The 25,549-nt window shown below is 39.8% G+C and overlaps 2 protein-coding genes across 4 annotated transcripts in view; one reads left to right on the top strand and one right to left on the bottom strand.

Annotated features, from left to right (window-relative positions):
- Window positions 1-12,070, bottom strand: part of MASTL (microtubule associated serine/threonine kinase-like) — a 32,358-nt gene extending 20,288 nt beyond the window's left edge. For both annotated transcript variants that reach the window (XM_006871673.1, XM_006871672.1), the window contains exons 1-5: window positions 11,879-12,070; window positions 8,215-8,352; window positions 3,478-3,617; window positions 1,937-2,025; window positions 377-483 (exon numbers count right to left, since the gene is read on the bottom strand). In XM_006871673.1, coding sequence (XP_006871735.1) covers window positions 377-483; window positions 1,937-2,025; window positions 3,478-3,617; window positions 8,215-8,352; window positions 11,879-12,070 — 666 coding nt within the window. The remainder of the gene's footprint in view (window positions 1-376; window positions 484-1,936; window positions 2,026-3,477; window positions 3,618-8,214; window positions 8,353-11,878) is intronic.
- A 1,226-nt stretch (window positions 12,071-13,296) lies between these two features.
- The window catches only part of YME1L1 (YME1-like 1 ATPase), a 59,432-nt gene continuing 47,179 nt past the window's right edge, over window positions 13,297-25,549 (top strand). For both annotated transcript variants that reach the window (XM_006871675.1, XM_006871674.1), the window contains exons 1-2: window positions 13,297-13,533; window positions 21,001-21,132. In XM_006871675.1, coding sequence (XP_006871737.1) covers window positions 13,501-13,533; window positions 21,001-21,132 — 165 coding nt within the window. In that variant the 5' untranslated portion in view covers window positions 13,297-13,500. The remainder of the gene's footprint in view (window positions 13,534-21,000; window positions 21,133-25,549) is intronic.

Below are 25,549 nucleotides of genomic sequence, written 5' to 3' on the forward strand. Positions count from 1 at the left end.
CAAATCTTTGCGTATTTTATTATAGTACCTGGTTTTATCTTTTCGAGCTGATATTTGAAATTTTCTGTTCAGCTCTTGGACCTCTTCAATTCTTCTATTTGCTTTAGCTTCTCTACGCTTGAATATATCCCACCTGAATTTAGAGATCATCTGAATAATAGATTTGATACATTAAACACATAAGACTGAAGTTGTGGGAAGTGATTAAGTAACTCAACAAATTGAATATTTAGATCTACTTTGATCATTTCCTTAAAGAAAGAAAAAGAGAAAAAGTTTCGAGTACATGAAAGAAAATGTTGGGATTCCAAATTTTAAATGACAGACAATCATAGATAGGGCATGTTATGTGAGTTTTTTCTTAACATGTACTTACAAATCCCAAAGAGCTGATGAGAGATAATATTTGCCCAGGAGTTCTTGAATAGTCTTGTCTAGGTTTAGCCATTGATGGTGTTGTAAGGATATCCATCATATTGATATCTACGTATGCAAAGAAAAGCATATTAAATTCTTTTCAAGCTAAGCCATCGTCAATTAAAGCAAGAATGACATGTTCTGAGCTTTACTCTTCTTTCCAGATTAGCAACTTAACTACAATTGGCTAGAATAAATATACCCAAGGAAGCTATCACATTTAAACAGATACAAAGGGACTTCAGAAAGTTCAAAGAAAAGTGGAATTAAAAGATAATGGGGTTTTCCCACAAACTTTTGGAAGTCCTTTTTGTATAACAAATCAACTGATTTAAATCATTAAAAAAGTTTCATAGGACAAAACCCTTGCTTTGAAATGAATAGAACACAGTGGGATGACCCAGATTCTTAGCTTTTCAGTAATATAAAAGTGAGCTTTGAAAAGTTCATGAAAAAATAGAACTAAAAGATAATGGAATTTTTCCATCAAATTCTTGAAATCCCTTTGTATATGATGAATTGTATGTTCATTTCTCTAACCCTTTGTTTATCAAGGGCTTGGAGGTGGTAAGATAAATCTGAGTAAGTCTTATAGCCATCAACCCTTTATCACATTATAGTTATTTTAGTCATTTTACTGATGTCTAATTGGTAAGAACACAATCAGTAGACCAGAAATTGTGAATTCTTCTCTAAAGATACAAAGATCTTTGAAAGCCCAATAATAATTCTTATTTTTCTTTTTAAATGGAAAAGTACAAATTATAATACCACTCTAAACTTGTTTCAGAGTCCTGGTGTGACACTGTGGGTTAATGTGCTGGACTGCAAAGTTGGTTTGAACTGCAAGGCCGGAGGTTCAAGCTCATCAGTAGCTCCTTGGAAACCCTATACAGGGTAGCTATGGGTCCGAACCGACCCAACAGCACTTAAACAACAACAGCCTTGTTGCGAATCCTGGTGTGGTGCTATAGAGTATGCACTGGACTGCTAATCAGAAGGTCAGCAGTTAAAACCACCAGCTGCTCCTCATAAACCTTTCAGAGGGTCACTGTGAGTGAGAACTGACTTAATAATACTTAACAAGAAAAAAAGCCTCATTTACGGGGAGTGTGGTGACTCTGTAGGATAAGTGTTCGATTACAAGCCACAAGGCTTTCTGCTCCAGGAAAGACTTCCAGTCTCGGAAACACTACATAGGGTTGCTATGTGTCGGAACTGACTTGACGACACTTATCAACAACAACAACCTATCTTGGGGCGTCCTGATGTGCTGTTGTAGGATAAAAACTAGACTGGTAACCACAAGGTTGGCAGGTCAAACCCACCAGCATCTCCTTAGAAACCCTATAGAGGGTCACTATGAGTTGGAACTTACTTGGCAGTACTTACCAATAGCAGCCTAGCTTAGAACACATAATGACCAAATTCCATACACTATTAACTAACAAAGAAAATAGTATAAGTTAATGAAATGCGTTCAAAATTGGTTGGATTTTAAAAAGGCTATTTTGCTTACCTCTATTCAAAGTAACTTTGGAAAGGCCAAAATCTGTAAGTTTAATATGACCCTCATTAGAAATGAGCATATTGTCTGGTTTTAAATCCCTGCACACAAAAAAGACAAATACGAGGTAATTAGCAAAGTGCTGGTGTTAATACGGAGTCCTAGTGTGGCGCTGTGGGATTAATGCGAATGGCTGCAACGCTGGTTTGAACAGCAGGGTTGGCTGTTCAAATTCACCAGCTGCTTCTCGGAAACCCTATATACAGGGTCGCCATGGGTCCAAACCAACTCAATGATACTTAACAACATCAACTGTTAATATTAAAATTACCAAGGCAGCAAGTTACAAGAAAAACACATTTATTTTCTCTAAAATAGGGCACTCAGGAGTGGTTTTGAAATGCACAGAAAACAAATCTCAAAGCAATGTATCTTTTGTATACCTGAAACTACTTTTTACAAAATGTTAACTGTTGAATTCCAGATGTTCTTCAGCTTTACTCATTAGTTATTTTGTTAAAATAAATAAATAGCATTAAAGTTCAAGTAAAGAAAAAAAAAAAAATTTCACATAAAGGAACATAACATAAGCCTTAATATAGCAGAACTCCTTAAACTTCCTTCACACAGAGCAAAACATGATGAATCTTCTAGGACGAAAAAATATAGCACTTTTAGATTACTGGAGAGGAGTGAAAAAGGATACAAACATATCATATTAAAATGCTATACTCATTTTAATCTTTAAACCTTAAACCAAAATTATGCCTTGAAGTCTTCTTAAAACCAAATAATAGTTTAGTTTAACTGGTAAAGAACATCTTCCTTGAGCACTGTGCTCTTTTACAAATTGTCTACATGATAACAAATTGATAACACCAACTTGAATGAATGAATAAAACACTGAAAAATACATTGAATAAATGACGAATCAGGCTACTAACTTCAAGGTCAGCTGTTTGAAACTACCAGCCATTCCACGGGAGAAATATAAGGCTTTCTGCTCTTGTAAAGATTTGCAGCCTCGGAAACCCTATGCGGTTTTCCGACTCCACATAACACCACCAGATGAATAAATGAAGAAAACGTTCACGCTGTCAAGGATTTCATATTATCTGAATCCACAAGATAGGAACCTTAGGGGCCTGAGTTCATGTTAAAGGGGGAGGACCCATTCAGAAAAGCAGTGTGAGAATGGCTACTCAACTCAAAGAATGTCACCAGGGTCACTGAACTGTCCAGGGATAAACCTGAATTGGTGTATGTTTTTGCTGTTTGTATTCTCAACAATAACAAAATAAAATCAACTACTAAAGAATAAAATGCTATACTCAAGAACAAATCTACATATTCAAAAAACATTGGGAGACAAAAGAAGAGCTGATGAAGTGCCTAAACTCATACTAGTACTTCATGTTAGATAATCTCAATATACAGATAAGTGCTTTTTGTAAGTAGCTGATCTTGAAATATGCTATGTTTATTTCATAAATATGAAATATACTTAAAAATTGAATTTCTAAGTGATAGTTTGGAGAAAAAGCAGTCATTACCTGTGGATGATCCCATGTCTATGAAGGTAATCTAGAGCCAATGCTACTTCAGAAATGTATTTCACAGCCATTTCTTCGTCAAAATACCCATATATGTGTAGGAGAGACTTAGCATCTCCACCGATAAGATATTCCATTATCTATCAAAAAGGAATATAAGTGTTAGACAATAAAAACAGTATGATTGCTTTAAAAACATATTATCTTAGCCTTATATATTTTTAGCATGGTTCTTTAACAAAGGTTTTCTTGGTAGCACTCAATACACATTGATACCACGTTTCCTCACATTGTCTTATTGTTGTTGTTAAGTCCCGTAGAGTTGGTTCTGACTCATAGCAACTCTGCAAAGGGTTGCTGAGGAGCGAATGGTGAGCTTGAACTGCTGACCTTGAAGTCCAGTGCATTAACCCATGATGCCACATCAAGACTCCCACATTGTCATGTAGGTGTATTGTTTTATTTTTAACTTAATTAAGCTGTTTAGTCTGAACAAAAAGTCTTCGTTACAGAAAAGTTGAAAAAATATTAGAATAATTCCCCATATACCTTTCCTTTAGATTCCTCATGAAAATTTTGCTACATTTGCTTTCTTCCTCTCCACATAAAATAAGTATAAAAATTGTATTTTTATTAACATATAGGTATCGTTTTTTTCTCCCAATTAATAATTTGAGAATAAGTTGAAAGATAATGACCTGTCACCAGTAAATTAATCTTGTATCTCCTTAAAGGACCTTCTTACATAACTACACTGAAATAAAATTCAGTAAATTTAACACCAATATAATGCTATCCTCTAGTCTACAGTCACGTTCAAATTTCACTGCACTTCATAGCATCTTTACCCACTTCCTATCACCACCCAAATCAGGAGCATGCATTGCATTTACTTGCCATATCTCTTTAAAACCCATTGTTGTTGAGTTGACTCTTACTTATAGTGCCCCCCTATGGTCTCAGAAGCTTTCCAAAGCTGTAATACTTACAGAAAAGTCTCACAACAGGACCAATAAGTAACATCATGATGAATGAAGAAAACACTGATGCTGTCAAGGATTTCACATTACTTGAAGCCACAAACAACACCCACTGAAGCATAAGTCAGGAAATCAAATGACATATTGCATTAGGTAAATCTGCTGTAAAATATCTCTCTAAAGTGTTCAAAAGCAAGATGTCACTTTGAGGATTAAAGAGTATCTTATCCAAGCCATGGTATTTTCTATTGCTTCATATGCATGTGAAAGCTGGACAATGAATAATGATGACCAAAGAAGAATCCATGCATTTGAATTATGGTGCTGACGAATATAGAAAGTAACATGGACTGCCAGAAAAACAAACAAATCTATCTTGGAAGTAGAGCCAGAAAGTTCCTTAGAATCTAGGACGTCGAGATTTTTGTCTCCCATACTTTGAGATATTATCAGGAGTGACCAGTGGAAGACATCATGCTTGGTTGGGAGCAACAATGGGCTCCAGAATGGTAGAGTTTCATTCTGTTGTACACAGAGCCACTACGTGTCGGAACCAACTTCATGTCACCTAATAATAACAATCTTTAATTGATTTGGAAATAACACTATAGAACTTTTATCTTTCTACAAAAACATGTATTTCCTCGTCTGTCCACTGAAATGGCCTCAAAGCAATGACAACCCACTGACTATGAGCTCCACTGATTAATACCCCTGAGATTATTGTCTCTAAACATTATTTGCCAATAAAAGGAATTAGACCCCTTGCCAAGGTCTGAGGAAGCATATTTATGAAATGACCCTTAGATAGCTTATCATGTCAGAAAGCAATAAAGCTATCAGGATACAGGCATACCCCAGAGACTGGCATGTTCAGTTCCAGATCAACACAATAAAGTAAATATTGCAATAAAGGAAGTCCCACAGATTGTTTAGTTTCCCAGTGCATATTAAAAGTTATGTTGTCATCTATCAAGTGTGCCATAGCATTATGAAAACATTAGAAATATTGTAACAATTATCAAAATATGACAGTGGAAAAAAATATGACAGTGACATGAAGCGAACACATGCTGTTGGAAAAATGGTGCTGCTAGACTTTTTCTACGTAGGGTTGTCACAACCTTCAATTTGTAAACAAACACAATAATCAGCAAAGCATAATAAAGCAATGTGCAGTGAGACGTGGTGTGCCTGTATTAACAACAAAAAACAAATCTGTTGCAGGAAAGTCAATGATGAAGCATAGCACACATTACAACAAATGTGTAGAACTGCCCTAGAGTTTCCAAGGCTGCAATAGTTATAGAAACGGATTGCCACATCTTTCTTCCATGCAGACGCTTCTGGGTTCAAACTGCTAACCTTTTGGTCAGCAGCCAAGAGCTTATCCACTGTGCTACCAGGGCTCCTTGTCAGAAGAGCAGGATAGTATAAAATCGGACACAGAAGCTAACTAAAAGGTGTTTCACTGATTAAAGAGGCAATAATTTAAGTATAAATTAAAATGAATGACTGCAGTAGGTTGCTGTTGTTGCTAAGTGTTGTCGAGTTGGTTCCGACCCATAGCGACCCTGTATAGGGTTTCCGAGGAGCAGCCGCTGAGATTGAACCACTGATTTTGCTTTGCAGTCTGACACATTAACCCACAGTGCCACAGTAGTAGTTGTTGTTATTAAGTGCCGTCAAGTCGATTCGGACCCATAGCGACCCTGTATAGGGTTTCCAAGGGGCAGCTGGTGAGCTTGAACCACCAACCTTGTAGTTCAAATGACTTTACAGTCTGATGCATTAGCCTACAGCACCACACCGGGACTCCACAGTAGTAGTTAAGACACCTCAAATCTGTGATGGCGTTGTTGTTAGGCACCGTTGAGTCAAATTTTGTTGTTTGAGATCCTGCCTGCAGCCAATGTGTCAATCCATCTTATTAGGGATCTTCCTCTTTTTTGCTAACTTTCTACTATACCAAGCATGAAGTCCTTCTCCAGGGACTGGTCCTTCCTGACAACAAATTCGAAATACGAGACACCAAGTTTTGCCATCCACACTTCTAAGGCGCATTCTGGCTGTACTTCTTCCAAGACAGATTTGTCTATGGTATTTTCATTTTTTAAAAACTTTTACTGTGAATTGAGTGAAGGTTTACAGAGCAGATCATTAGTTTCACATTCAACTAATCATACACCTAATTTTAATTGTTGTAATCTGCTCCATGCAACATCAGTTACCCCACTCCCTCTCTGTGACTCTTATTTCCATTCCACCCTGACTTAAAATATTTACTGATGAAGATCAAAGAGTACAGCCTTCAGTATGGATTGCATCTCAATATAAAGAAAACAAAAATCCTCACCACTGGACCAATAAACAACATTCTTACCAATGGAGAAAAGATTGAAGTTGTCAAAGACTTCATTCTTCTTGGACCAACTATTAACACTCACGGAAGCAGCAGTCAAGAAATCAAACGACGCATTGCATTAGGCAAATCTGCTAAAACCTTTATAAGTGTTGAAGAGCAGAGATGTCAGCTTGAAGACTAAGGTGCACCTGACCCATGCATGCCATGGTATTTTCAATAACTTCATATGCATGCAAAAGCTGGACAGTGAATAAGGAAGACTGTAGAAGAATTGATGCTTTTGAGTTATGGTGTTGGAGGAGAATATTGAAAGTGCCATGGGCTGCCAAAAGAACCAATAGATCGTTTTGGAAGACGTGCAGTCAGAGTGCTCCTTGGAGGCCAAGATAGCCAAACTTCGTCTCTCATACCTGGGACATACTGTCAGGAGTGACCAGTCACTGGAGAAGGATATCATGTTTGGTAAGGTGGAGGGTCAGAGAAAAAGAGGAAGACCCCCAGAGATGGATTGGCTAAGTGGCAGCATCAATGGTCTCAAGAGTGGCAACAATAGTGAGGTTGGCCCAGGATTGGGCAGTGTTTCGTTCTGCTGTGCATACGGTCGCTATGAATTGGTATCGACTCGATGACACCTAACAACAACAACTCCCTCCCAGTCTTGTTGAACTTTATCCTTAGGGAAACGCTGCTCCTTTGATCCTGAATGGCTGACCATTTCAAGTGAGTATCCTTACTAGTATTTTGTCCCTACCTCATACACCCATCCACAGAGTGACTGATAAGTGAGACACATGAGTAACTTCTGCTCCAGACCGAAAGGGATTCTGAAGGCCAGAGCCTCAGGTTCCTTCAGTCTCTTTCTGACCAGTAAGCACGATCTTTTCCAAAATTTTGACTTTTGTTATACATTTTCTTCCACTCTATTGAGGACCTTCTAATGTAATCCCTTTCAGAGCAGTTGGTAGTGGTAATTAGCCACCATGTAGTTTTTCTGGTTTCAGAGTCGTAGAGACTGATGTTCACATGTTCTATTAGTCCAGTGGACTAATTGATTCCAAGTGTCTTCCATTTTCAGCACTGTTCTTTCCTCCGCACAGGGAGAAACCAATAGATGCACCTTAACTTGCCCAATTATGAGCTTTAAGATCCAAGTTACTACTCACAAAAATAGGATATAGAAACTGACTTTGTGGACTATGTGTTACCAATTGGCCATGGTGTCCCCTGAGACCACGGCCAGCCCTGAGCCCCAGGTCCAGTAACGCATTCCCTCACGGTATGAATGCCAGAGCTGGATCTTGAGCTCAGGCACGCTGAAGCCAAGGACTATGCACTGGAATCACAGGGCTCATTGATCACTGAATGAAGGAAAAAGTAAAGACATCAACTCACCAAGTAGACATTACTGGCTGACTGCAGTGAATAGTATAAATGGACAACAAAAGGACTTTTGCTTAGCGCCAGTGCATCTCTCTCAGCTTGTACCTGATGAGTCATATTTTTGTTGATCATGTCTGCCTTTTTGACAACCTGTAATAAAGAACGTAACAACAGACCCTTTTGTTTATTCCTTACTACAAAACGTTCTCGGCTTTCAAAGCTAGTATCATAAAAACACCAAAAGAAAGAAACTATATTGATCAGATTGCCACCAGAAAACTCTGCTAGAAAAATAGCTAAGATGGTAAAAAGCTCTCTTCCAGATAGAACTGCCTACCTCAGCATTAAGCAGCAAAAAAATGTATCAAATCCTTTTTGAGAAAGAAGAACTGCACAATTGCTTCCTGACTGCCCTACATATGTTGGTAGTAGAAAATTCTGTTCTTCTTTTCTTATACCAAAGTAAGAAAAATATTAATGTTCCTAATAAGCCCCAAGATAACTGGAACCTAAGCACAAGCTACTTATTGCTTCTGATTCTTCCTAGATGGTTTTGTGGAATGAATTGTGTCCTCCAAGTTGTGCTGTCAATTTTAACTTCTATATCTGAGGTGCTATAGTTGCCTAAGCACTGGGTTGTTAACTGCAAAGTTAGTGATTCAAACTCACCAACTGATCAGCAGAAGAAAAATGAGGCTGTCTACTTCCAGAAAGATTTATAGTCAGAGACTCTACAGTTCTACTCTGTCCTATGGGGGTGGGGAGGCGCAAAGGGTTGAAACTGATTGGAGGATAGTGGGTCATGCTTGTCGCCCATTTGGGAATGAGTTATGTTATGTTAATGAGACGGGGTTGTATCTTGAGTTAATCTCTTTGGAGACATAAGAGACTGAACAAGCAAGCCAAAGAGAGACGGGGTAAGATAGATGGACTGTGCAGTTCAAACAACTTTGCAGTCTGACACATTAGCCCACAGCACCACACCAGGACACCCCTATAAAGATTGTTGTTGTTGTTGTTGGTAGGTACCGTGGAGTCGGTTCCGACTCATAGTGACCTTGACTGTAAATCTTTACAGGAGCAAAACGCCTCCTCTTTCTCCCACGGAACTGCTGGTAGTTTCGAACTGCTGACCTTGAGGTTGGCAGCCCATTAACAACCTTGAAAACCCTATACAGGTACCTATGAGTCAGAATTGAACCAATGGCAGTGGGTTTGGTTTGCTTTCTGTTTAGTAAGGGCCACAGTAGGAGACCTGGGTTGGATTTCTGGCCAATGCAGGTCAAGAACAGCCACCACCCATCTGCCAGTAGAGACTTGCATATATTGCAGGTTTCAGCGGCACTTTCAGACTAAGACAGACTAAGAAGAAAGGTATGGCAATCAGCTACCTAAAAGCAGCCAAAGAAAATCCTGTGGATCACAACAACACAATCCCATTTCGCATGGGGTTGTCATGAGTTGCAGCTGACTTGATTGCAACATACAACACACTAAATTTAGTAGAAGGAAAACCAAAAATCTTGGAAGCATATAAAGCAAGATGCAACTAAAAACAATGTGAAGGGCCTGAAAGATAGGGAAGGTTTGAAGAGTTGATAAGATAAACCTTAGTACACAAATAAGATAGGAGAAGAGCAGAAAAGGGTGGAAGAGTAACACTTAAGAAAAAGCATAAACATAACTTTGGCTTGCTGCCTATGTGCTGTTAGTTACAACTCACAGCGACCCAATATTGGTTTTTGAAGGCTGTTACACAATTTTTTGCTAGAACAGAAAATCTCATCTTTCTCCTGCTGAAGGCCACTGTGCTCCCCCAAACATAACCTTTGTTGTTGTTGTTTAGTCCTTTGAGTCGGTTCCAACTCAGCGACCATGTATAGGGTTTCTGAAGAACAGCAGGTGAGTTTTAACCACTAACCTTGTGGTTCAAACCTGGCATTCAGAGACCAGTCAACTGTCTGCTGTGCTAGGATATAGAATACATGTAAGAGTAAAGTCCTGGTGTGGCGCTGTGGGTTAATGCGTCAGACTGATGTTGTTTTAACTGCAACATCAATGGTTCAAGCTCACCAACTGCTCCTTGGGAACCCTATACAGGGTCGCTATGGGTTGGAATCGACTTGATGGCACACAACAACAACAAAGAGTAAAGTAGAAGTCTAGAACCTGAACTTGGAGCATGACTGCTTTTCTAAGAGTTTGGATTTTTCACACATGTCACTACCTACACGATAGATTAAAAAGATAAAGATAATGATTCCACTTAGGGGACGATTCCAGGAGACAAGGTATGAAAATAAAGGCCTAGAGAACGTCATGTTAAGTGAATGAAGAAAGATAAAAAAGTCCAAATATTATATGATATACTATTTATATGAAATGTTTAGGATAGGCAAACCTATGGAGTTTGAATTAGTCTTTGAGCATGTACAGCAAGAATTCTTAGAAGCAAGGATGGTGAGCATGGTGAGAATTTGTCTCGCTTACTATGGACATAGGAGTCCTGGTGTGGTGCTGTGGATTAATGAATTGGACTGCAAGGCCAGTCATTCAAGCTCACCAGCCGCTCCTTGGAAAGCCTGTAAAGGATCACTATGTGTCAAAACCAACTCAACGGCACTTTAACAACAACAGCAACTGTGGATATGGTGTCAAAATGTACCAATCACCTGAGGAGGATTATCATGCTTGGTAGAGCAGATGGTCAGCAAAAAAGAAGACCCTTGATGAGATGGATTGGCACAGTGGCTGCAGCAATGGATCAAAGACATTAAAGATTGTGAAGATGGTACAGGGCAGGGCAACATTTCATTCTGTTATATCTAAGGCTGCAGTCCTGTTGTGGCAATGTAGGATAAGGACTAGAATAATAATTGCAGTGCAAAGTCGAGGGTTCAAATCCACCAGCCGCTCCTTGGAAACCCTATATAGGGTTGCTATGAGTCAGAACTGACTCCAATAACAACACAGAGAAAGAAAGTATATTGCTGGCTATCTGGGGCTGGCTGTGGCAAGGACCAAGGCACTACAGATCAGTGGATCAGGGTGATGGAAATGTTTTAACTGCATTGTGTTGCTTACACAACTAGCTAATGAAAAATGAAAGTCTGTACTTGGGGAAGGAAAGAAAGAGGATAAAGGACTTATTTCTGCTTGTTGTTGTTAAGTGCCGTAGAATTGGTTCTGACTCAGCGACCATGTATGGGTTTAAGAGGAGCGGTTGGTGAGCTTGAACCTCGGACCTTGAGATTCAAATCGACTTTGCAGGGCACTGCATTAACCCACTGTGGTATTAGTTCAAGAGGTTATGTATAACAAAGCAAACAAACAAAAAAAAACAAAACCTCCAACTACTTTTAAAACTTTTTGGGTTTAGAAACTTGATTACAAGTTTGGGTAAGACTATGTATCAGTTTGGACTTGACTTTTGTCTTTGGTTGCAGTTTCCTCATTTGCTAATTTTGTTATTCTCATAAGTGACTCCTAAGCATCAGAGATGTGGAGAGAAGGGAGGGGCAGAGGCGAGACTCTAACTTGCCCCGCTGATGTCACTCCAAGCTCATAAGGTTCAGAAGACTTTGACAAGCCCCCCAACCCGATTAGTGTCTAGTCTGACCAAGACCAGGAGAAAGAAAGAGAGCTAAAGGGCCAGTCTCGTTTCCTTTACTCCTACCTTCACCGCATACAGCTTGCCGCCTTTCTTTCCCAGATACACTTTTCCGAAGGCGCCACGGCTAATGGGCTTCACGATGGTAAATTCCATAATGGAGGGCGGTCCTGGCACCCGGATCCGATTCACGCACTCCCGTGTCGCCTGGCCTCTCGCGCTTTCACCGCTCTCCTGGCTCGTAGCTGTGGGCTCCATCCTAAATCGGGTCAGACGCAAACATGTAATTAATTACTCCCGCCAACTTAGTTCAAAGTGAGACTCCACCTCCTTTACGCACCCCCTGTAGTGACGTCACTGCGACACCGCGTTCGCTACGTCCTCCAAGTGTAGCCCCGCCCCCTGCCCAGACCTCTTTGCAGACGCGGAAGGAACCAATGGGCGTAAGGTCGAGGCTGTTAAACACGTCTTGAACGTACTGCATGCCCTTTAAGGGCGGTGATCGCGGTCCACATACATCTTTTGTAATGAAGGGGAGGGACAAACGGTTCTTTAACAGATTTGAAAGTGATTGTTGTTATGTATCGTCAAGTCTGAGTCACGGGTTTTTGAAGATGTTTTTCCTCCAAATGAGGCTGGTCGGACCTTACCCACATCCAGTCAAGGTTATGGAGGAGGTTTGGAAGCTACTGAAGTCTTGGAATGTGGACAAACTGTATGAGTAGGAAGTGGGTGCTGATCCTGTATTCCGACGTTTTAACAGGATTAATTTACTATGAGTCCTGGTGTGGCGCTGTAGAATAAACCCTAAATTGGCAACAGTTCAAATCCACCAGCCACTCTTAGAAAACCCCATATAGGGTCGCTGAGTCAGAACCGACTCGACGGCACTTAATAACAATCATTTACTAATTCGGAATGGCTCTATGACAGTGGGTTTGGATTTTAACTTGCCTGACTGAAATGACTAAAACCAGCGGGAAGAATTTATTTTCAATTTATCATGGAGAGAATAAGGACTACATTGTAGCAAAAGATCTTATCGCTCAAGGCCCAGTCAGAATAGGAAAATAAATCGGAAGACTTGGTAAGGACGCTGTAGAAAACTTGGAAAAGGCGAATCATGCTATTCTCTTTTTTGTTGTTAAATGCCAGTGAGTCGGTACTGACTCTAGCGACCCTGTATAGGGTTTCCGAGGAGTGGTTGGTGAGTTTGAACCACCGACCTTGCGTTTCAAGCCGACCTTGAGGTCGAGGGCTTATTCTGTAGAGCTTCAGAAAACAACAAAATCCATACAAACGTTTTGCACGGATTGCTGCTTGGGGGCCCGCATCACATGCACAAGTATTACTCAATGTAAATATCAGCTACTTTGATCTCCAGTTTTCCAGGAGAGTCATTGGCCAGCAGAAACGCCAGACTCACGAAGGAGGAGCGCTGACGCACAAACAAGGCGGTGATGTTTATCTGCCCCGGAAGTATATGCGATAGATCCTTGCCTTCCGGGACAGGTTTGTCTGTCGTTGCAGCAGCTGTAGTGAGGGGAGGCCATTTTTGGTTCTGGGGAAAGTGGCATAAAAGGAGAGAGTAAAAGAAGGGAGGAAAAAGGGCTCAGCGCCTCCCCGCCGGGCCGTAGACAGAGGGGCCTTTTCGGCAGGCGGGAGAGGTCGCTGAAGGCCCGAAGGAGATGTTTTCCCTGTCGAGCACGGTGCAGCCCCAGGTGAGTCCGTCATCCGGTCCATATTTCTCGGTCCCTGTTCACGGCTCTGTGCCAGTTGTGTTTCGTGTAAGCGATTTCTCAGAAGGGGCTGTAAGAGAGGAACGATCCACTGAACACGAGTACCTGGGTTGGGAAGTGGATCAGGTCCAATGTTGAGAGTCGGATCTTAATAAAGAGCTGAAGATGAGGCTTCTGGGGGGAGAGGCGCGACGTGAGTGATGGAGACCTTTCCATATCGAGCTAATAGCATCGGATGTCTGCGTGCGAATGTCAGGCATTGTTCATGGTCGGGCATTCTTGGCGTGAGGGGTGGGGAAAATGTCTTTGCCATAGTTGTAAAGGAAGCAGATAATGTTTCCTTTCCATCCTTCCTCCCTTCCGGAACTGAGGCTTTAGTATTTTACACCCCGAATCTTCTACTCTTCTTTCCATTTAAATGGAATGACTCAATGAAGTTATAATAGCTGGAAGTATATATATGATTTGAATCACTATAGTATTTGTAGCTATCATGAAGTTATATATGTTTTTCCTTTTAACTAGAAATGACATTTTCAAGCCCTTGACTGTTAGCAGTTAACATTTTGGATTCAACCTCCTTCCCATTTTTTTTTTTTTTTTTGTAAAAGATATGGCAGAGAAAAATGAAAAGGAGTGTTTGATTATTCTCTTTTTTAGCTCATCACTTGTGACATTGTTTGGTTCTTAGTTCATTTAAAACGTTACACCAGTTTAGTTTTTGAGAGTGCAGCAGTTTTGCAAGTTAATGGTTTTTTGAGAACATTTTGATTTTTAAAACAAAAACAAAAACTGACACTCTTACTTTCTTGGTTTAACTATTTGTGTCCCATCCCCTTTTTCAATATTGGACATCAGTTATGTGGATAACAGGAATAAAGGATTTTGTCTTAATGGAGATAGGAAGTAAAATACTAAAAAATGAAAGGCAATTAACAGGCATTCCATGCAGAAGGAAGAATATTTGTGGAGGCCGTGGAACAGAGTTCAGCAGTTTAAGGAACACAACTTACTACCAATATGGCTATATACAACATGATGATTAAAGGGAGCAGTGACAGATAAGGTTGGAGAAAAAAGCTCTGAAAATTATTGAAATTTGTTGCAGATTATGTTAAGGAAGTTTGGCTTTCACTTCAAATTACTCTGGAGTCTTTGAAAGCTGTAAACAGAGCAGACTTACACATTTAATAGGTCATTCTGCCTGCTTGTTGTATGGAGGATGTTGATGGAATGGGAAAGGCAAGACTGGAAGAAGCTTTGCCAGTTACTGATTTGATGTCAGCTAAGGAGTTCTGGTGTGGTGCTGTGGCTTTGTGCCAGACTACAAAGCCGTTTGAACTGCAAGGTCGGTGATTGAAGCTCACCAGCTGCTCCTCGGAAACCCTATACAGGGTCGCTATGGGTCAGAATCTACTTGACAGCACTTAACAACAACAACAAGGAGCTCTGGTAGCTAGTGGTTATGAATCGGGCTGCGAACCGCAAGGTCTGCAGTTCGAAAGATGATGCTTTTTGCTCCCATAAAGATTTACAGCCTTGGAAACCCTGTTCAGGGTCGACTATGAGACGGAACTGAATCCACAGCACGTAACAGTATCAGCCAGGTGAACAGAACCAAGGGACACTGAATGGTTTAAAATCAGGAGAGGTATCCGCCAGGGTTGAATTATTTCACCATACTTATTCAGTCTGTACGCTCAGCACATAATCCAAGAAGCTGGATTATATGAAGAACTTGACATCAGGATTGGAGGAAGACTCATAAACAACCTGTGATAATGCAGATGATAGAACCTTGCTTGTTAAAAGCCAAGAGGACTTAAATATGCTTAATGATGAAGATCAAAGACCACAGCCTATGGCATGGGTTATACTTCAATGTAAAAGAAACAAAAATGCTCACCACTGGGCCAATAAATAATGCCATGATAAATGGAGAAAACACTGAAGTGGTCAAAGACTTCATTTGGCTTTGATCCACTCAACACTCAGAGAAATAGCAGTCACGAAGTCAACATACTGAACTGGAAAAATCTTTTTTGCACAAGACCGCTTTCAAGTATTCAGGAGCAAAGATATCAGTTTGAGGACTAAGGTGTGCCTTACCCAAGCCATGGTATTTTCAGTGCCTCATATGCATGTGAAGCCCTGGTGTGGTGCTCTGGGTCAATGCACTGGACTGCAAAGTCATTTGAACCACAAGGTCGGTGGTTCAAGCTCACCAGCCGCTCCTCAGAAACCCTATACAGGGTCACTATGGGTCGGAATCGACTTGGAGGGACTTAACAACAACATATGCATGTAACAGACAGTGAATAAGGAAGCTTATAGAAGAATCAGTGCATTTGAACTATGGTGTTGACAAAGAATATTAAAAGTACCATGGACTGGCAGAAGAACAAACAAATCTGTGTTGGAATAAGGACAACCAGAATGCTCTTTAGAAACTAGGATGGCAAGACTTCATCTCTCACACTTTGGACATATTATGAAGAGAGACCAGTCCCTGGAGAAGGATATCATAGTTGGTAAAGTGGAAAGTCAGCTTAATAAAGTAGGTCAGTGAAATAGAGGAAAACCCCAATGAGGTGACTTGGCACAGTGGTAGCAGTAATGGGCTCAAGCTTAGCAGTGATTTTGAGCTTGACACGGGACCAGGCAGTGTTTTCTTCTGTTCTGCATAAAGCCATTGTGAGTCAGAACCACCTCTGCAGCACCTAACAACAACAAATACAGTGGCAGCAACATTGGGCTCAAATGTAGCAATTGTAAGGTTGGCACAGGACTGGGCAGTATTTCATTCTGCTGTGCATAGGGTCACTATGAGTCTGAATCAGCTCTGATGGTACCTAACAACAACAGCCAGGAGCCTAGGTGGCACTGTAGGATAAGCACTGGACTGCTTATCCTACAAGGTCTGCAGATCACACTCACTTCTCCTTAGGAGAAAGATGAGACTCTGCTCCTATAAAGATTTGTTGTTAAGTGCCATTGAGTCGGTTCTTGACCCATAGTGACCCTGTATAGGTTTCTGAGGAGCAGCTGGTAAGCTTGAACCGCCAACTGGCTCTGCAGTCTGGTGCACTAACCCACAGCCCCACATCAGGATTACAGCCTTGTAAACCATAAACAGGGTTGTTATCAATTGGAATTGATCTGATGACAGTGGATTAATAACAACAGCTAATCCAGGAAAGGGTGTTGTTACGGAAAAACAAGAATGAGCATTATTTTAAAGAAAGAATAGAAATATTTGAGGGATTAGATGTGAGGGATGAAGGGGGATGGTTGTTACTGATTTCATCAGCTAGATGCATGACAGTGTTTAGAGGGACAAGTTGTCACTGGGACAAGTTTTTCAAGAAGTCTGAGTCAGTTTGCTGATCATAGGATTAAACGTCTTAAAACTACTTAGTTCCCTATCAAAAAGACCTGATTCTAGAACTTACATCAATTGGGTGGAGAGTTGGTAGTAATGCAATGTTAGTAGAGAGGAGGCTTTGTGTAGTAGTAGCAGTCTAACTGGGTTTAAATGTTTTATTTTATACTGTGAAAGATGGTGTATTTTCCTAGGGTTGCTGTAATGAAGTACCATAAATTGGGGCACAAAATAATAAATGTATTTCCTTACAGTTCTGGGGGCTAGATGTCTGAAATCAAGGTGTCAGCAGTACTATGTTGTGTTGTTAGGTGCCATCGAGTTGGTGCCGACTCACAGCGACCTTATGCACAGCAGAAAGAACACTGCCCGATCTTGGGCCAACCTCACTAGTGTTGCCTCACTTGAGCCCATTGATATAGGGGACGCTTATCCTTGGCTCTTATAGTTTCTGGCTCTTCAGGGCATCCAGGGCATCCCTTGATTTGTACATGTATCACTCGAATCTCTACCCCTGTCTTGTGCACATGTCTTCCTTCCCTTTTTATCTCTGGCTCTCTGTTGTCTGTTTTTATAAGGACAGTGTAGGAACCCTGATGGTGCTGTAGGATAAGCCCTGGACTGCTAACCTGTTAATTGCAAGGTCTGCAGTTCAAGTTCACCAGCTGCTCCTCGGAAACCCTATACAGGGTTGCTGTGGGTCAGAATTGACTCGACAGCACTTAACAACAATATCCAGTTCTTATCCTACATCTCCATACCAGGACTCCATACACATTTGGAATTCTTGTTTTATTTGGTTGAAAACTCTAAATTGTAAAATTAGGAAAGGAACTAATAGCTGAACTTTTTCACTGAGTTGTTGTTGTTGTTGTTAAGTGCCGTCGAGTCGGTTCCGACCCATAGCGACCCTGATCAGCAATTTACATCCTTTTTTGAATGAGAAGGGATGTGACTAAAATAAATGAAATGTTTTCTTAAAAATAGGCAGAAAAAAAATATTTTTAAATAATTTGATTCATAAAGTTTTAAAAGAGCTTATTTTTAAGGTTTTTCTTAAAAATGCTGAAAATAAAGAAAAATATAAACAAGAAAATAAAGATCACCTTTAGTCTCATTTAGGAGCTTTGGTGTACTGTAGGATAAGCATTGGACTGCTAATCGCAAGATTGGCAGTTCAAACTCACTACCCACTCCTTGGGAGAAAGATGAAGCTTTTTGCTCCTGTGAAGATTTACAGCATCTGAAAACCCTGAAAAACAGGGTTGCTCTGAGCTGGAATCAACTTGGTGGGAATAGGTTTTTTAAAATAATCTCTTTATACAAGGGTAATGGTATTTATAATAAAGTCACGCTACTTTCCCTATGCAACTGTATACAGACATTTTAGAAGTACTGTCTATCTGCTTTTCCTTTTATTGCATATTCTGAATGTATTTCTGTATCAGTAGTTATGGGATAAAAAAGCTTAACAATATGGAATCTGAAGTAATTCTCTGGATGACAGTCCTATGCTTACTAGTGATGTGACTTTCAGCATGCAATGGAACTAAATCTTCACTGTCTTCATCTATGAATAGAAAGTATAATAATAACTTAAATTGTTTTGGGGAGGATTAAATGAAGTGATATACGTAGAGCACAGAAATGGCATATGGTAAGAACTCATTTAATTTATTGATTTACTTGGCTATGTTTATTTAGCACATGGTATATACCAGATCCTGGTGTGGCACTGTAGGATAAGTGGTTCAAAACCACCAACTGTTCCTTGGAAATTCTCTACAGGGTCGCTATGGGTCAGAACACTTAACAGCAACAACAACATAAGTCAGGTATTACTAGACTGACATACAGTATTGAATAAAACAGAGAAGAAAATAATTTGCTTTTGGAGCTTAGATTCTAGTGAGAGGAGCAAGGTGTATCTGTCCAGTAAGCACTAGACTGTGAACTCACAGTGTTGGCAGTTCAAGCCCTGTGGGAGAAAGATGAGGTTTTCTGCTCCTGCCAAGATTTACAGCCTTGGAAATCCTGTACAGGGTCGCTATGAGTCAGAACTGACTCTATAGCACTTAACAACAACAACAACAGCAACATTCTAGTTGAAAAAGCAGATAACAAGCTAATACAGTTAAGTAAATATATAAAGGTATGTTACAGAGTGAAACATTACAAGAAGAAAAATAGATCAGAGAAGGGAATAAGAAAGGTTCTTTAGGATAGAATTGTTGAAATTTTAGATAGGGTAACTCTGGAAAGACCCCATGAGAAAATGCTTTGAGCAAATTGAAGGAAGTGCAAACTATGTTGCTAACTGGATGTGTGTGTAAAGCAAATGCAGTAGGCCTTCAGGTGAGTCTATTGATGTGTTTTGGGAATAGGAAAGAAGTCTAGTGGAACTAGTGCAGACAGCATGAAGGGGAGTGGAGTAGGAAGTAAATTTGGAAAGGTAGTAAACACCCAGTCTTGATTTTTTTTTTTTAAGTTTCTGTTGTGAATTGAAGGTGCTCTGGTCGTGTAGTGGTTACGATCAGGATCAGCAGTTCAAAACTACCAGCAGTTCCGCGGGAGAAACATAAGGCTTTCTGCTCCCGTAAAGATTTACAGCCTTGGAAACCCAATGCAGGGCCACTATGAGTCGGAACTGAATCCATGGCACACCACCACCACCATTGTGAATTGAGTGATAGTTTACAAGGGAGAACATCAGCTTTACGCTTGTCCTATCATATCTCGTGTCATTGCAATGATTACAATCCCCTCCATGCATCATCATTCAACAGTATTTGCTTCTATTCTCTCTGGGACTTTTTTATGTATACCAAAACGCTCAGGAATACACAGTCATTCAAAGTTCAAACACCCAAAGGGCATACCCTGCAAGCCTGCCCCCCAGCCACCAGCACACAGCCCCTTTCCCTCAATGAGTCTAGAATTTCCAGCCACTCCATCTCTTCGCGTCATCATCTCTGTCTCCATCTTTAGTGTCGCTGCTTCTCTGAATAGGGTCCCACACGCCGTTCCCGCTCTTCTCACTTGATGGTTGCAGGGTCCTCTGCTCCTGGACTGTAAGATCGGCCACTCCCTCTTTTTGTTACAGTTGTTAAGACTTTGGTTTTTACCTAGGTGAAAAAGGAAGACATTGGAGGGTTTGGATCAGAGGATTGACAGGGTCTGACTTTGGTAATAACACAATCACTTTTATGCTGTGCTGAGAATATTCTATAACAAGACAAAGGCAGGTAAAGGGATAGTAGTTAGACTTTCAAAAATGCAAGTTAATATACATGGATGGTGTTTAGAACTAGATGATGGCAATGGAAAAAATTGGTAAGTAGTAAAAATCTGGATGTTTGTTTACTGTTAAGAAACCCTGGTAGCACTGTGGGTTACATATTGGGTTGCTAACCTCAAGGTCAGTGGTTCAAATCCACCAGCTGCTCTGCAGGAAAGAGGTGAGGCTTTCTGCTCCTGTAATGATTTACAGACTCGGAAACCCTGTCACTATGAGTTGGAATCAACACAGTGGCAGTGACTTTGATATGTGTATTTTGGGGTCATTATATAGCCACTCCTTTACTGGTGAATATTTCCAGCTTTAGCCTATTATAAAAATGCTTTTTGATGGAAAGAAATTGTCTGTTTATGTATAAGCATTTTTAGATTATTTTCTTAGAATGTTGTTTAATGCTGTCAAGTTGGTTCCAACTCATAGTAACCCTGTATATAGTTTCAGAGGAGTGTCTGGTGGATTTGAACACTGACCTTGCAGTTAGCATGTGTTTATCTTATAGTCCACACCAGGAACAGATGACTAGAAATCAGATTGCTGGGAGAATGAAATGCATATCATTTTAATGCTTTTGATTCCTTTAGCAATAATATTATCCAGAGGCTACCGAGGTCTATTTATATTTTTTCTACCAGTAGTAAATCACAGAACTTAATTTCAGTTTTGATAAATAGTATACTTAACTGTTTAATCTCAAATCCTAACAAGAAATAAGTGTTCACTTTTTATTTTAAAAGCACAGTATTTAATTTCAACGTTTTTCTTTTTGTAGGTTACGGTTCCTCTGAGTCACCTCATCAATGCCTTCCATTCACCAAAAACCACGTCTGTTTCAGTCAGTGCATCAATTCCTCAAAAACAGCATCGGGATGCAGTTACTGAGCATGAGGCTCCCAGCAGTGAGGTATAATTTTTACCATGCTTGTATAAGAAGGCTTTCTTGATTGCAGAATCTTTAATCATGTTTGATTATCTTTTTACAGGCATTTTTGTAACAAAATGACTTCTACTTTTTGTATCAATTTCCTTTGTAATTAAAGAGGTAATATTAGCCTCTTTGAAAGTTCTATATGTCATGAGTCAGAACTGACTGGACAGTAGTTAACAACAACAACATATGGTATTGCATTTGGCAATTACTGCCTAGATTACTGCTTGTGTAATACCAGCAAGCTATTCTTTTGTTGTATTTCTCCCACAGTAGCAGTGAACGCAGAATTTAGAATTATAGCTATCATTTACTGCCTCAGTGGAACGGGACCTATATTTTCAGTATTCACAAAATCATTGTTGCTTAGTAGGTCATTATAATCTCATGGTCCAAGGATAATCATATTTAGAATAAATTCTTCCACTTTTTTCTCTATGCAGACATGTATACATACTTAAATTATATATACTTTTACTCTGATTTTTGTTTTACACTATATTTTGAATTTATTTCTGTATCAGTGACTGAGATGAAAAGGTTAATAGTATAAATCTAGAATCAGATTCTCTGGGTGAGAATCTTTCTATACTTACTAATGATGTGACTTTCGGCCTGCCACACCATCAATTGCTCATATGAAAGTTAAGTTGAAGATGAAGAAAATAATACAAGTCCAGGAGAGCCAAAGTCAATCTTAAATTTATTCCACCTGAATTTAGAGACCATCTCAGTAATGTATTTGCCACACTAAACACTGATGAAGGAGCTTTGGTAGTGTGATGGTTACAAATCGGGTTGCTAACCTCCAGGTCAGCAGTTCAAAAAAACTGCCGTCTGTTCCATGGGAGAAAGACGAGGCTTTCTGCTCCCATAAAGACCTACAGCCTTGGAAACCCTATACAGGGTCACTATGGATCGGAACCGACTCTGTAGCACATAACCACCACCACCGAACAGTAATGACTGAAGATTACATGAGTTGTGGGATGATTTCAAAAACATATGTGAAGAGAACAGTGTTGTCATTGCTAGCTGCCATCTAGTTGGTTCCAACTCATAGCAACCCTCTATAGGTTTTCTGAGGCTGTAAGTCTTTACGGGAGCAGAAAGCTCATCTTTCTCCCATGAAATGGCTAATGGGTTTGAACTTCCAATTTTGTGATTAGCAGTCCAGGGCTTATCTTACAGCAGCATCATTACTTCTGCAATAGATCATTTAAAAAATAGGAAGGAAAGAGAACACCAAATGGATTTCAGAAGAGACTGACATCCATTTGGTGTTTTCTGTAAAATAGTTAAAGTGAATAGAAGACATGAAGTAAAAGAACTAAACAGAAGATTTCAAGGGTGGCTTGAGAAGATAAAGTAAGGTATTACAATGAAATGTGCAAAAACCTGGAGTTAGAAAATCAAAGGAAAGAACACACTTGGCATTTCTCAAGCTGAAAAAACTGAAGAAAAGTAATCAAGCTTCAAGTTAAAATATTGAAAGATCCTATAGACAAGTGGAGTCCTGGTGTGGTGCTGTGGGTTAATGCACTGGGCTGCAAGGTCAGCAGTTCAAACTCACCAGCCACTCTTTGAAAACCATATACAGAGTCACTATGAGTCGAAACCAACAGTAGACAAAATACTGAATGACTAAGGAAGTGGAAGAAATATAAAGAGTCACTGTACTGTAAGGATTTGGTCAATGTTCAGTCATTTGGGGAAGTAGCATGTGATTTAAAAATGATGATATTGTAGAAAGAAATCCAAGTTATATTGAAGGCATTGGCAAAAAAAACAAAGATTCAGTAATTGACCGAGTACTAACTGAGATGTTTCAACAAATGGATGCAGCGCTGAAGACATTTCACCTGTCTATGTCAATAAATTTGTAAGACAGCTGTCTGGCTACCCAGTAGGAAGAGAGATCTGTGTTCTTGTCCATTCCAAAGGTGATCCTACAGAATGTGAGATTATTGATTGGTATCAGTATCACATGCAAGTAAAATGTTGTTGAAGATAATTAAAAATCGGTTGCAGCAGTAAATTAACAGAGAACTGCCAGTACAAGCAGGTTCAGAAAACAGTGTAAAATTAGATATATTATTGCTGACATCCAATGGATGTCTGTTGAAAGCAGAGAATACCAGAACAATGTTTAACTGTGTTTAATTGACTGTGACACAGAGGCCTTCATCTGTGTAGATCATAGCAAACTATGGGAAAATAACGGAAGTTCCTTGTGCTCATGTGGAACCTGTAGATAGACCAAGAAGTAGTTATTCAGACAGAAAAAGGGGATACTACATAGTTTAAAATCAGGAGAGATGTGCATCTTGGTCGTATCCTTTATCATACTTAATCTATATGCTGAACAAATAATCGGGGGGAAAATGACTATGTGAAGAAGAACTTCACATCAGGAATGGAAAAAGGCTTGTTAACAGTCTGCAATATGCAGATGACACAGCCTTGCCTGATGAAAGCAAAGAGGACTTAAAGCAATCATTCCTGAAAATCAGTAACTACAGCCTTCATTCGGTGTGGATTACACATCAACATAAAACAAAATTCCTTACAACTGGATCCTCACAATAATTTAGCATCTTGACAAAGAAAATATTGACATTGTCAAGGATTTAGTTTTATTGAATCCACAATAGTTCTCATGGAAGCAGCCGTAAAGAAACAAAACACTATTGCATTGGGCAAATCTACCACCACCACCACTGCAAAAGACCACTTTAAAGTGTTCAAAAGCACAGATGACACTTTGAGGACTAAGGTTTGCCTGACCTACCTATGGTATTTCCAAATGCCTCATATGTATATGAAAGTTAGACAATGAATAAGAAAGACCAAAGTAAAACTGATGCCTTTAAATTTTGTTGATGGCAAAGAATATCGACTACCCATGGACTGCCAGAAAAATGAACAGAAGTACAATCAGAATGTTTCTTAGAAGGATGGCAAAACTTGGTTTACATATTTTGGACATGTCATCAGGAGGGACCAGTCCCTAGAGAAGGACATTGTGGTTGGTAAATAGAAGGGTAAGAGAAAAAGAGGAAGTGTCTCAACGAAATGAATTGACACAATGGATGCAACTATTGTAAGGATGGCACAGGACCAGAAAGTATTTTGTTCTGTTGTTATGCATAGGGTTACTGTGATTTGGAACCAACTTATTGGCACCTAATAACAATAGGTCAACGGACAATGGAAGAGGAGTTGAAAAGGAGTTTCTTTTGGGTGGGGGTGGGGTGGGGTGAATTGTGGGACCAGTCTTACTCTGAAATCTTAGTTAGGATGAAAAGTTTGTTACCATTACACCTTCCTTTTATACCATTTGCCTTGCTGATGTTGCCTTTTTGTAGGCAGTATATACTGTGTTTGTACGTTTCTGACATCCTTTTTCCAAATAATACCCCGAGAGCCTTCTGAACTGTGAACATTACTTGTATTAGAATTGCTGCCGTAGGGAAGTTATGCTCATTTTAGAAACTTTGGAAAATATTAATGTAGATGGAAAGAATAAAAATGTCTATGATCCCAATCCCCAGATAAAATGCCATTAACATTTTCATATCATATTTCTTCTCTTTTTGTCTAATACTTTCTTGCAGTTTCTTGTTTTTGTAGACGTTCTAATTTTTTTAAGCATCCTACCTCATCTGTATTCTCTTTGCTGTCATCAAATCATGCTCATCCAAACATTTACCTCCCCCAAAACAAGCAAGAAACATTACAACTTCCTTAAAGCTGCTAACTTCTTTACTCTTTGCTTCCAGGCTTTATACCACAGTCTGAAGTTTTATCCATGCAACATCCGTCCTAAATTTGTTAAAGTCAGTGGTGGTGTCCTTAGTACCAAACATAGATCTTGTTTTAAACCCACACCTTTTAAAACTTCCTTAGCATTTACCTTGTTGAACTTCTACTAATTCCAAATGTAAATATTTAGTTTACTGTTTTTAAGTTTTTATTATGAATTGAGTGTTTACATGGGAGAACATCAGCTTTACACTCATCCTGTTGTATTTCATTTCATTACAATGACTACAATCCCCTCCATGCATCATCATTCAGCAGCATTTGCTTCCATTCCCTCTGGTTTTATTTGGATGTACCGAAGCACTTAGGCGTATATAAGCATTCAAACAACCAAAGGACATACCCTGCAAGCCTGTCCCCCAACCGTCAGCACCCATCCCCTCTCCCTCCTTGAGTCCAGAGTTCCCAGTCACTCCATCTCTCCACGTCAACCTGTCTGCCTCCATCTCTGGCTTCTCTGGATAGGATCCCGCACTCCGCTCTTCTCCCTTGATGGTCTCAGGGTTCTCTGCTCTTGGACTGCAAGATCAACCACTCCCCTCCTTTTGTTACAAAACATCTACCTTTA

This window comes from Chrysochloris asiatica, unplaced genomic scaffold (assembly GCF_000296735.1).
Source record: "Chrysochloris asiatica unplaced genomic scaffold, ChrAsi1.0 scaffold00172, whole genome shotgun sequence".
Lineage (NCBI taxonomy): Eukaryota > Metazoa > Chordata > Mammalia > Afrosoricida > Chrysochloridae > Chrysochloris > Chrysochloris asiatica.